At 44.1% G+C, this 12,958-nt stretch overlaps 1 protein-coding gene across 1 annotated transcript in view; it reads right to left on the bottom strand.

The window, feature by feature from the left end:
- Positions 1-12,958, bottom strand: part of LOC141048187 (pinopsin-like) — a 137,573-nt gene that overhangs the window by 32,111 nt on the left and 92,504 nt on the right. The window contains exon 4 of the mRNA XM_073543644.1: positions 9,645-9,973. Within this exon, the coding sequence (XP_073399745.1) occupies positions 9,645-9,973 (329 nt within the window). The remainder of the gene's footprint in view (positions 1-9,644; positions 9,974-12,958) is intronic.

Raw genomic sequence — 12,958 nt, 5'->3', positions numbered from 1 at the left:
TTTTGAAACTGTTAAACTGTAAAGCGCTGCGGAATATGTTGGCGCTATATAAATAAAGATTATTATTATTATTATGACCGTGTAAGGGAGGGACAGGACTGTAGTCACGACCTGATACACTGTAACATCAATGTCCAGTCCTTCACCTAGAGAAAACTGTATTCTTCTCTTCAGCATACCTGCATCTCCACATCCAGACTCCCCTGGGTGCTTCCCAGGCGATGGCAGTCCCTCCTTTAGGCGGCCTCCAGTAAAGGTGACACAGTCCAGGTTAACTTGAACACTCTCTTTACTTAATACTTCACATGTTACATCCACAGTTGGCACATCATGATATTCACTTGGTTCCTTATCTTTCCCTTTCTGGCTGTCACTTCTGTGCAGACTGAACTGTCCTAGACTGCTCCCCAGTTCCTTCCTGGTCTGACCTCGCCATGATGACAATTACTTCTGCCTTTTTCGCCCCATACTCGAAATCATCAGTCACCAGGTTTGGTTGCCTCTGGTAAAGCATCCAGCCCATCTGTACTGATCTCATCAAAGCTCCAACTTCCTTCATCTCCTCAGTCCAACCGACTCCTGCCCAAAAAGCATCTACCCAGGCGATACGTCGCCACACCTTTCCTGTTCTGGCCGACTGCTATGACACACAGTGGCAGTGGGTAACGTGGGCTGCCAAGCTGTCCGGGCCTATAGCCCAGGTGGACACTAGGGCACCCTGGCCCCATCTGACATAACATCCTAAACACTTCTCTCTTACTACACGGCAGCCCCTCCTACAATTAACCCTCTATAAACATCCTATCAGCTATACCTATAAAGCCCACTAGTATGCCCCCATCTAGTGGCCCACAACAGAACTACACCTACCCTAAGTATAAGAACTATCTACTAAAGTGCCCTCCTCTAATGTCCCCTAAAAAGGAGAATTGGCACAACAGGCGCAACAAAACAAAAGAGTCCATAGGCTTCATATATTCTGCCTAGCTTGCAGTCCTCTCGGCCAAAATCACATACCAAAAACACAACTGACGTGGACAAGGCTTCATCTTCAGCGTCGCCAGAGGCCGAACTACTCCCGCTTACCGTGAGCAGGGAGAATTTCTTCCGGATGGGCTACAGTGCCCAAAGGGACGCGGAACTGTCCCAGCAGCTCCAACATGGATGCAACAAGCATAACACATTTTTCTTTTTTTTCCAAATTTCAACGGCACGCGCCGCGTGTCACTCTTTCATTTTCAGATACCATCTCTGCAGTCGCAGAAGATACAGATTGCGCCATAATAGCGCCGTCAGGCTCCAGGGTGCCGGATGATGTTTGGGCCTGCACTGGATCCAGGAAGAGGCCCATGTCACCTTTGTATTTTTCCAATTTCCACGCCCTGGTTCGGGCCGAAGTCGATTCTGCAACTGCAGACTTGAGGATCCGTCTGGGCATGGCAGCAGCAGCAGCACCACAAAGCTAAGACATAGACGAGTGTGGGTGTTCTTCTGCCTAAACGGCACAGGGAATATTCGCCGGTACACTGGTATTGGCCTCAGTCGCGTTGACCAAGTGGCACATCCCGGGGACTACTTTCAGAGGTAGATGGGAGAAGGGCAGGCCAAACCCGGTGGATTCGGAGCTGGGGTGTACTCACCACCTCCCTGTAGAACATCTTGCACACACCGGTCCCACAACTGTGTTCCTCCTCCGCACTGGCGTTTGCACGCCACGACTCCAAGAGGTGCAGCACTGTGGCATTTGGTCCCGGTGGCTGAGAGGGAGACTCCATGCTCTCTCATAATGGCTCCGGAGGTTGAAAAAACTCGGACTCCGTTGGGGAGAGCTCAGCTCCCCACTGGCTGTTGGACTCCCGCTTCTCCATCGCGTCAGCCTTCTTCAGCCAATCCTGAGGGACGCGGCCAAGCATGACTTGATCCTTCAGTTTCCTCCCACTTTCATGTGAGACCGCCTCCAGCTGCTCCTCTCCTCTGTTGTTGGTCAGTGGCAGGGGGCGAGGCCTTCTCCTCTTCATCTGTACCCATCAGGGGCGGACCAAGGCATACTGACAGGCAGGTTTTGGTACCAAGAGTTGATGGCAACGCCCACAAAGGACGCGGTTTTCATTGTTGTTTGCTTCTTCCCCATTTCCTGCCATTCTCACTATCGCCATCTTGGTCACGGTAGAGGTGTTAGTTTTTCTTCTCCAGTCAGTCAAGTTCAATGCCATAGTCAAGTCAGGTGTTGTCACAAAGTTGGTAGTAGGCAAATCCAGTGTTTCTTGCACAATTTCTTCTTCAGTTACAACAACTACTTGCTCTTTCTCCTGATCACCTTCCAGGGGCACAGCAGTCGCACACACATCTTCATCATCATTTCTTTCTGCGAGTTCTCCGCATTTCGAGGTAGTCGCATCATGCTGACTACACCAACAGTAAGAGACAGGACTGTAGGAGTTACCTTAGATACTGTAACATCGATGTCCAGTCCTACCCCTACAGAAAACTGTATTCTTCTCTTCAGCATACCTGCATCTCTGTCTGACTTAACTTCCTAAAAACTTCTCTCTTACTACCCGGCAGCCCCTCCTACAATTAACCCTCTTTAAACATCTTATCAGCTATACCTATAAAGCCCATTAGTATGCCCCCATCTAGTGGCCCACAACAGACCTACACTTACCCTATGTATAAGAACTATCTACTAAAGTGCCCTCCTCTAATGTCCCCCAAAAAGGATGCACTGACTGACCCTAAACTGTACATAAATATCATTGTACATTACTTTACAATATATACAGTATAACATTAAGAAACACAGTATTAAGAGCATGGTAATACATATACAAATGTGGCAGTACCAGTAAAATGAGCGGTAATACATCTTCATATGTACAAGTACCGCAAGCATTCAACATATACATGATCAATATTAGCAATATGTAAACATTAACAAATCAATGGCAATTAGAGGAAGGGAAGGTAGAAGAACATTTTATCTCACCCCCTTACAACCATATATACAGCCACTATACAATATCAACCAGTGATTAGAAAAGCTCTTCTTATAGCTCTGTCCTGCAAAAAATGTGTGAATCTATTCAGCAAGGGGAGAAGTAGGTCAATTGATCTATGAGAAAAGATGCTGTTTGTGAATATGTGCCGCTTGGGAATTCTGTCTGCAATTACATGTGAGCCGACCCTAAAAGTGTGTTGAGGGCAACAATTAAGAGTCAGGCACCGGTTGCCCACCTACCCATGGCCAGCCTAGAGCTGCTGCACAAATCTCTCCCGGCTAGTTTAATAATTTATCACATATAACTGCCTAGACATGAAACCACTTTTACTTATTTCAGAGTAAGGCAGCTTCTTGGAGCATTTTTTATGCTGCATGAATAGAAACACTGAATAAGTTATTCATTTATTGTACATACACCCTTAGCTGTCAATATAAGAGGCCCTCACAACTCACTCAAGTCACTTACAAATCAAGAGAACTGACCTAAGTTGCACTGAATGTGGCACAAGGAGCAGCAAACAAACCCAAGCCCTTTTTATTTTGCCTGGCTAACATAAGACAGTTTGCTCTCAGAAGGGATATCAGCACAAGAATTTAACTTCTAAGAAGGGTTGGCTAGTTAGGTGACCCCCACGTTATCATGTATTATGTTGATAGGTTAGAATTTGGCTTGAATACATTGATACATTCAGTGTTTGTCATGTCCTCCTGTCACTCAAAAGGTCCCCAGATACCAAATGGGACACCTCTGAACAGCACAGGTTATATAAAAACAGCAATATCATTTTAGCGCTCTTTACCATGGCTATGTATGAGAATTGGAGGGATCCAATGGCTGGATATCCTTAAGGACAAAAATGTCCAGGAAGGATGGGAAATCTTGAAAAATGAAATTCTCAAAGCACAGTTGTTAACAATTCCGAAAAGAGGGAAGAATAGGAAGCATTTAAGGAAACCTGGATGGATGAACACAGAACTTAAGCACATGCTAAAAAGGAAGAAAGAAATGTTTATAAAATGGAAAGAAGGAGGCATATCTAAAGAAGAATATAATGCTGTCTGAAGAACGTGCAGGGCACGAATCAGATTATTAAAGCTGACAATGAATTGAGGCTTGCAAGAGATGTCAAAAGCAATAATAAAGGATTTTGGGGATATGTCAAAAGTAAAAGAAAAGTCAAAGATGCTATTGGATTTTTACAGGATGAAAATGATGAAATGGTAAGACAGGATGTTGAGAAGGCCAAAGTTTTAAATTCCTATTTTGCATCTGTTTTCTCTCAGAAAGGAAATGTAACATCAACTATTCTTCACTATCCTATTAAGGGAATAGAAGAATCCAGGATATCTATAAACAGAAATATAGTGATGAAACACTTAGCTAACCTAAATGAATTCAAGTCTCCAGGTCCAGATGAATTACACCCCAGAGTACTGAAGGAGATAGCAGAAGAAATATTTGAACCTCTCTCCATAATCTTTGAAAATTCGTGGAGAACAGGAGAAGTCCCAGAAGACTGGAGAAAAGCAAATGTTGTTCCTATCTTCAAAAAGGGGAAGAAGTTGGACCCAGGCAACTATAGGCCAGTGAGTCTGACTTCTATACCAAGAAAGATCTTTGAACAAATTATTAAACAACATGTATGTCAGTACCTGGATAAGAATGAAGTGATTAAACAGAGTCAGCATGGGTTTGTAACTAATAAGTCATGTCAGACTAACTTAATTTCCTTCTATGACAGAATCACTGATTGGGTGGATCAGTGAAATGATGTAGATATAGTATATCGACTTCAGCAAAGCATTTGACAAAGTATCTCACACAATCCTTATTGAAAAAATGACTAAGTATGGAATGGACAAGGCAAATGTTAGGTGGATTCATAACTGGCTTAGTGATCGGACCCAAAGAGTGGTCGTAAATGGCTGCACATCCAGTTGTAAGAATGTCTCAAGTGGGGTACCACAGGGCTCTGTCCTGGGCCCTGTATTGTTCAACATCTTTATCAACGATTTAGATGAAGGAATTGAGGGTAAACTGATTAAATTTGCTGATGACACAAAACTAGGAGGGATAGCTAATACTAGAGAAGAGAGAGAGAAGATTCAAAAAGATATAAATAAACTGGAGAAGTGGGCAGCAACTAAAAGAATGGTTTTTAACAGGGAAAAATGCAAAGTACTACATCTGGGCAATAAAAATGAAAAAAGCATATACAGAATGGGAGGAATAGGGCTAAGCAACAGAACATGTAAAAAAGACTTGGGTATACTAATAGATCACAGACTGAATATGAGCGAACAGTGTGATGCAGCAGCAAAAAAGGCAAATGCAATTCTAGGATGTATTAACAGAAGCATACAGTCTAGATCACGTGAAGTCATTATTGCCCTCTACTCCTCTTTGGTCAGACCTCATCTGGAATACTGTGTCCAGTTTTGGGCACCACATTTTAAAAAAGACATCAATAAACTGGAGCAAGTTTAGAAAAGAGTGACCAGAATGGTGACGGGTCTGCAAACCCTGTCTTATGAGGAAAGGTTGCATGATTTGGGAATGTTTAGCTTGCAAAAGAGAAGACTGAGAGGAGACTTAATAACTGTCTACAAATATCTCAAGGGCTGTCACATTTCAGAAGGATCATCTTTATTCTCATTTGCACAAGGAAAGACTAGAAGCAATGGGATGACACTGAATGGGAGGAGACACAGATTAGATATTAGAAAAAACTTTTTGACAGTTAGAGTGATCAATGAGTGGAACAGGCTGCCACGAGAGGTGGTGAGTTCTCCTTCAATAAAAGTCTTCAAATAGAGGCTGGACAGATATCTGTCTGGGATGATTTAGCGAATCCTGCTTTGAGCCCAGGTTGTCCCTTCCAACTCTACGATTCTATGATTCTAACAACTCAACACATCTCAAAAGATTGTCAACATAAAATACTTCAAAGAACATGACAACTTCATTACTTCTTGCTTCAGTGGTTTGTAAACTCCCCAAAGAACAATACCTTTTCATTTCTAGACCTTGAACAGCGTCATTGTGTCAGCTAGATATATCTACTCTGCATTCCGCAATCTGGAAGTCAATGTCAATTTTTTTAAAGGACTAAGGTAGCCATACACATCAGATGGCATATCGGCCAGCTCCCATACACCGAAGCACTTGGTCAGTCGAGCAATTCCTGTGTTCTCTATGAGAGAGCTGTTGCCATGAATTTCGAAGTCAGACATGCCAAATCAATATTTTTCTATCAATTGTCCAGCACTCACATACATATTAGACTGTTAGGTGATCCCGTCGATTTCGTTGTGTGCAGATGACCTAAGTATAATGCCAGGGTCATGGGTTAAAATCCTATCAAGGTCAACATCTGCAAGGAGTTTGTATTAACTCCATGCATCTGCGTGGGTTTCAAGAGGGGTACTCCGGTTTCGTACCTCAAGCAAAAGACATTCTGATGGATATTCACTACACGATCCAATTCAAAGTACTTGTTCTCACCCAGAAAGCTCTCCACAGTGCAGCACCTCCTTACATATCCTCCCTCATTTCTGTCTATCGATCTAGCCGATCACTGCGATCTGCAAACGACTTTCGACTAAGGGTACCATTACACTTAGCGATGCCCCAGCGATCCCAACAACGATACGACCTGGTAAGGATCGCTGGCGGGTCGCTAGTAAGCTGTCAAACAGGCAGATTTACCCAATGACGCAGCAACAATCCAGCGATCCATATAACGACCTCGGCGGTCGTTGGGACCTTGTCACACAGCAGCGATTCTGACGACTCCCGCCTGCGTCCATGATTTCTGAGTCACTAACGAGGTCGTTAGTCGATGTCAAACACAGCGTTGCACGCTGGCCAGCGGGACACCAGCGATCAAAAAATGGCCCAGGACATTCAAGAACGATCAGCGACATCGCAGCGGGGGCCTGGTCACATGTAGTGAGATCGCTGGCGAGGTCGCTGTTGCCTCACAAAATCGATGACGCTTCAGCAATCTTGCTATGTGAGACAGGGCCTTAACATCTGCACTAATCCGTACCTCCCACTCCCATCTACAAGACTTCTCCCGCGTTGCACCAAACCTCTGGAATGCTATACCCCAAGAAATTAGGACTAGCCACAACTTGCACAGTTTTAGACGCTCCCTCAAAACACATTTGTTCAGAGCAGCCTATCACGTTCCCTAATCAAAGTCATTTTATGTGAAAGTGTGCGTGTGTAACCCATTCACTACCTCTATCTATCCCCAACCCCTCACCCCCTAAAGATGGCTGGACCATCTTTGTAAATACACACCTGTACTTTGTATCTCCCCCACCTCATTGCAGGTTGTAAGCTCTCACAAGCAGGGTCGTCTTATTTTGCTTTAATCATTATATTATTGTTAACGTTGTTACTTATGACTGTTGTGTTTGAAACTGTTTAACTGTAAAGCGCTGCGGAATATGTTTGGCGCTATATAAAGTTTATTATTACTATTATTATTATAGAGATGGAGAAATTAATGGCCCTATATAAATAAAATGTGAATTGGAGGCTTTAGCTCTTTTAGAGACAACTCTTCGTGACAAAGACAACCATAGCCATCAGCTATTAGACACTGGTTCGTCTCTATGAACACCAGCTGATTGTTGTGCATCTTTCAACACAAACACCTGATTTTGCCATGGAAAGTTATGGCACAGCAAAAATTTTCTGTAGCAGTGTAGTGTGTGGTAGCTACTTAGCTGAATAGCTGTTCATATGATGGATGGCATACGTCTGCTAAATGGAAGAGCCCCTTCATAACATCCAGATACTCTAACAGTCTATATGTTTAAGGATATTCTTCGTGAAAAAAAACTTTCTAATTGGTCACTGCACTTTTTCTTATTTGACAGATTACTCCAAAGTGTTGGCCATTTTGTGTCTTCCATCTGTCTATCTTACCATCCACTATCTCTTGACAAATGTAATCCATCTGTGGCGCCCCTGAGGCTCAGTCGCCACAGAGGTACTGCACCTTCCTCTCTCCTAAGGTGTGGTGCCCCACCATCCAGGTAAGTTGGAGGCTCCTGACCACGCTCCAACACTCGCACCCCACACAATCGAGTAGTTCAGCACAACCACATTGCGGCTCCTTGCTTAGAGAGAAGCAGAGCACCTTTGGTGGTTCCCTGCTTGGAACACTAGACGTGCTGGGAGGTGGGTGGAGTTCAGAATATATATATATATATATATGAGTGGGATGGTTTAGGATGACAGGTCAGTCTGACGGGAGGTCAATGAGGAAGGAAGCCACTGGGGAGGAGTGGGGATCCCTGGAAGAAGGGATGGAGGAAGGAGTGCTGCAGCTGCCTCAGTGACCGGAGTCAGCTGGCACGGGAAAGGAAAGGAAAGAAGGAAAAGGACGTTGACCTGAAGCCTGAACTTCCATAGAAGGGAAAGGACAAGTACGGAACGTAGGAGTAAAAGGGAACACAGAGTACGTGGGTTAGAGGAAGAACCCTGCCTAGAAGTTCTAAGCGCAAGGCCGGGGCCCGGTTCCCGAGGTTGTATGAACACTAATGGTTCTGCAGCAAACACCGGTGGAGTAGTGGGCTGTAAATGCACTACTCCCATCTAAGACTTGAGGGCACAACAGCAATACGGATAGAGAGCTGGGACTTAGGAGTAGAGAGTCCCCGGAGCAGGCTACAGCTGTCTGCCGTGCAAGTAGAGTTTTTGGGAACATCTCTCAGGAGGAACTCCAGAGTACCACGGTACTGGAGATCTTCACACTTAAAGGTGCTATAGAGGAGACGTTCAGGAAAGGCACATAAGTTGGCGGAGTGTGGAAGGGAGCTTTCCATCTTGCCTGGAGGTTGACTGAGTCACTGACCCGGAGGACACGGCACAGAAGCGGGCACTACAGACTGTGAGTAAAGCTTTGGAACTACATGCCCTGGTGTCCTCCATTCCTTCCTGCGTCCGTCCGCCCGACACTGCTACATCCCCTGCGCCAGACACTACATCACCTCAGTGTCTCCACATCTACACTGCCCTGGGACAACAGACCTGCCTGTGGAGGGCTATACCATCATTGCTGCACCACACCATCTGTCCCGGAGGATCTGCATGCAGCATCGGCTTAACATCTCCCTTGCCGAACACCACAGGTGGCGTCACAAACTATTACATTCCACCCTTCACATCTTCCTATTACTTGGGCGCCCAGGGCCACGGTCCGGGTCACCGCCGCCGTGACACATCCCACTGATACCGGCCTGGTACCGAGTACCCCACAGCCCTGGGGAGGCAACCCACATCTCTGGCAGCAGAGAGCCTGTGATGATTACAGGAAGTGGGGGCAGAGCTGTGTCTCTGCTCCTGCTCTCCTGTCTGTCAAAAATGCAAAACAGACAAAAAAAGAGTTTGGAACCAAGAACAACTGGACAAAGTCAGGTGGAATACTTGCTGGGATGTGAGGGAAATTAACTTCCAGTATCAATAGTGCTGAAAGAATTCAGAGGTAGAAAAAACACCTGCTCAACAAAAGTGGCCGTCAAGTTACAGAATAGGAGAACCATGACAGATCATGTACAACTTGGACAAGTATATACAATAAGAATTAAATTAGGAATGTAAATAATCAGTTTACTGTAAACTTACCCCTCGGATGACTCGGACAATATGGCCATAGCTAAATATCATGACGAGTAAAGGTAGGACCAGGCAGAAAAGAAAGAGGCACACAATGTAGGATACATTGTTATGTGATCTTGAGTGCCAGACTACTGAACAGGTGGTCCCTGAGCTCTCAAGCCCATAACTGCTCCAACCAAAAAGGGGAGGAATTGTCCAAAAGAGAGAATATATCCAAGACCCCGCAATACAAATCCAAGCATTTTTGTAGTTGGAGGCATCAACTTTTGTACACTTCAGTACTGTAAGGTAACGTTCATAAGATAACATGGAGAGAGAGACCAGAGAGACGATTCCTGGAATGTAAGCATAATACAAGTTAGGTTATTGACTTAAAAATACACAATTTTAAAAGGACGAATAATATGGAAATAAATACGGTAAATCATTAATGTATTTTGCAGTTATACGGCATGCACAGTAACATCTGCTGTCAATTATAGGTTGCAGTTGCCAGGATACTGCTTTGTCTGATACATTTCGTTTCTACTTCTGACAAGAAACACAATTCAGAACTCATTGTGAAGATCCCAGAGTCTTCATTTGGAAGCAGAGTAAGTGCTAACCCACAACAGGATAAATCCTCTGAAAAGCGATATATCTGCTAATCAATTTTACACTTTATCTAACCACTGATAAAGCTCTCTTTCTGAAGGTAAAATGAAAATTTCACTTGAAAGATTTCATTTCATGTTCTTTATTGTTTTCCAGACACGCTGCAATTTGAAAATGGTTGTAAGAATCCAAATTTGAATATTAAAGAAGTTGCCCACTACTCGGACAACCTTGTCTCAATAAACATCTTTGCCCCTAGTAAAATAACATTTATACTCACCTCCGGTGACGACGCAATTCCAGCAGTGTCAGCACTGCCTCTTCCGGGGATAATGTCACATTATTATGTTACTCTCCACACCTTCAGACGAATCTGACATTAAGAGTAAGTCAGAGCTATGGCTTGCCATACGTGATGTCCGGGACAGCTAGTGCCGACACAGCTGGAATAGCATTGGCACTGGAGGTGAGTATAAAGTATAAGTATTGCTATTTTACATGCTGATTGACACATGGTTGTCTGGGTTGTGGACAACCCCTTTAGTAGGAAACAAAACAATGGAATCAAACATATCTTGGGTAAAGTTTTCCATGCACCTCAATCTTCAGTTGATAGCTCTCTTTCGACTTCCCCAAACACATAAAAGATGTCCAAGGGTTCCTGCTTTTCCAATTTGGAGAGGGAAGAAAGCTGCTGCCATAAACTAATAGATCTTGGGTATAAATTAAAAATGTCCAATTTTTCTCTCTGCCCAACATCACTTGTTAGATGGCTGCCCAATCCTGCCGATGTCAATGAGTTCAACCAAGTTCACTCTAATATGAATGCGCTCCTTAAGGCTAAGTGCCCACGTTGCAGAAATGCTGCGGATGTGCCCGCAGCATTTCCACATCTCCCTGCCGTGGGTAAAACGCATGTGGAATTCGCATGCGTTTTCACGCAAAACACAAGCGTTTTGCAAGCATTTTTAGCTTGCAGAATGCTTGCGCTTTTCCAAGCGATTTGAAAAAGTGATTGACAGGTTGGTCACACTTGTCAAGCATAGTGCTTGACAAGTGTGACCAACTTTTTACTATTGATGCTGCCTATGCAGAATCAGTAGTAAAATATAGAACATTAAAAATAATAACAAAATAAAAAAATATGGTTATTCTCACCTTCTGACGGCCCCGCATATCCATAGCAGTGCTCCCGGTACGTTCCGTTCCCAGGGATGCTTTGCGCAAAGGACCTTTGTGAAGTCATGCTTACGAAACCGTGACGTCATCTCAGGTGATTTGCGCAATGCATCCCCGGGAACGGAAGATGCCGCCAGCACCGCTGAGGGTGGGAAGGACTCCGGGGGCCGCCAGAAGGTGAGTATATCCATATTTTTTATTTTAATTCTATTTTTTAGAGGGATATGGTACCCAGGGCATGGAGGAGAGTCTCCTCTCCTCCAGATTCTGGGTACCATCTGCACATGAAGCGCTCACTTTACATATGGTGGGCATAGACACATGCATAAACTGAGCGTTTCAATGCAGTCCTATGGTGGCAGAATCGCCGCGATTCCCAGAAATAATGGACATGCTGTGGATTTTACCACTATGCGATTCCACAGAGGAAAAATCCGCAGCATTGACACAGCAACTGCGGAATCCCATAGGATTGCATGGGAATGTGTTTTTAAAGCATTTTTTAAGCATTTCCGCGGCCACAAAAATGCAGTGGAAACGCTAAAAAAACGCAATGTGGGCACACAGCCTTATTGGAAAAATCTGCTGAGCGAGCCTGCTGTTAATTAGCATGACACTGGAATTCACACCCCATCAACAGAGCAGAGTAGAAGAGAAGCCACTGCCCTTTTTCTGTGATGTCAATGAAAGCCGCTGAATTGCCTGCAGGAGCAGTCTATGACCGCTCTGTGCCAACAGAGATCAGGGGCCGGGAACAACTAGCGGTATTTACCTGAAGGTGGTGAATTGTTTTATAGATCTCTTCTCTGGCAGAAAAGGCAAGTCAGCTGAAACGCGCGTTGGGGAAGTGGCACCCTCATTCAACCTACCTAAATGAAGGTTTACATTTGCCCATGCATACATTAACTATTATTTAGTCCTGTGGCATTATGCTTCATGGCTTGTTGTACTATTTTCATCTACTTTGTCACTGCACTACATCACTTTATTTAGTGTAGTATGTAGATAATTTTTCATATTTATCTATCAGTCATTGTGATATATTATGCAAGGCCATTAGCCGTACTCACTTTCTAATTTTGTGTATGTTGTATATAACTTTTGTAGACCTGGTGGAGCTTTAGTGCCACCTTTTGGCTTATTGCCACACATCACCAGCCCACCTTTGCATTTCTTTTATATTGTTCTTAGCATTTAATGTGTGACTTAATATAGTTCTTTGTGTGCGTTTTTTGTACATGATCTCATGTTTCAACATGCGCTATATTAATTTTAGACTTACTTAGTGGTATGTTAGCCAATTGCTGCATTTCTGATTCGTCAGACATTGTTTGGTGTAGTTGCATAGTGAGTGATGTCAGTGATATGCTAGTTAGCGAGCTCCAGCATTAGGACAACACACACATCCCAAAAGGTTTATCTTTAGGGATGAGAGAGCACTAAAATGGTCGGACGTTTGTTATTCAAACTGAGCCATTCCAAATGCTAGGATGCTTGCTTCAAGTAACGAGTATAATGGGAGTCAATGGTAAATCCAAGTATTTTTC

Source organism: Dendrobates tinctorius, unplaced genomic scaffold, assembly GCF_039654945.1.
Source record: "Dendrobates tinctorius isolate UK_male_01 unplaced genomic scaffold, ASM3965494v1 ptg000133l, whole genome shotgun sequence".
NCBI classification, from domain to species: Eukaryota; Metazoa; Chordata; class Amphibia; order Anura; family Dendrobatidae; genus Dendrobates; species Dendrobates tinctorius.
The sequence above is the reverse complement of the archived record's forward strand: the minus strand, read 5'-3'. Positions and strand labels throughout refer to the sequence as shown.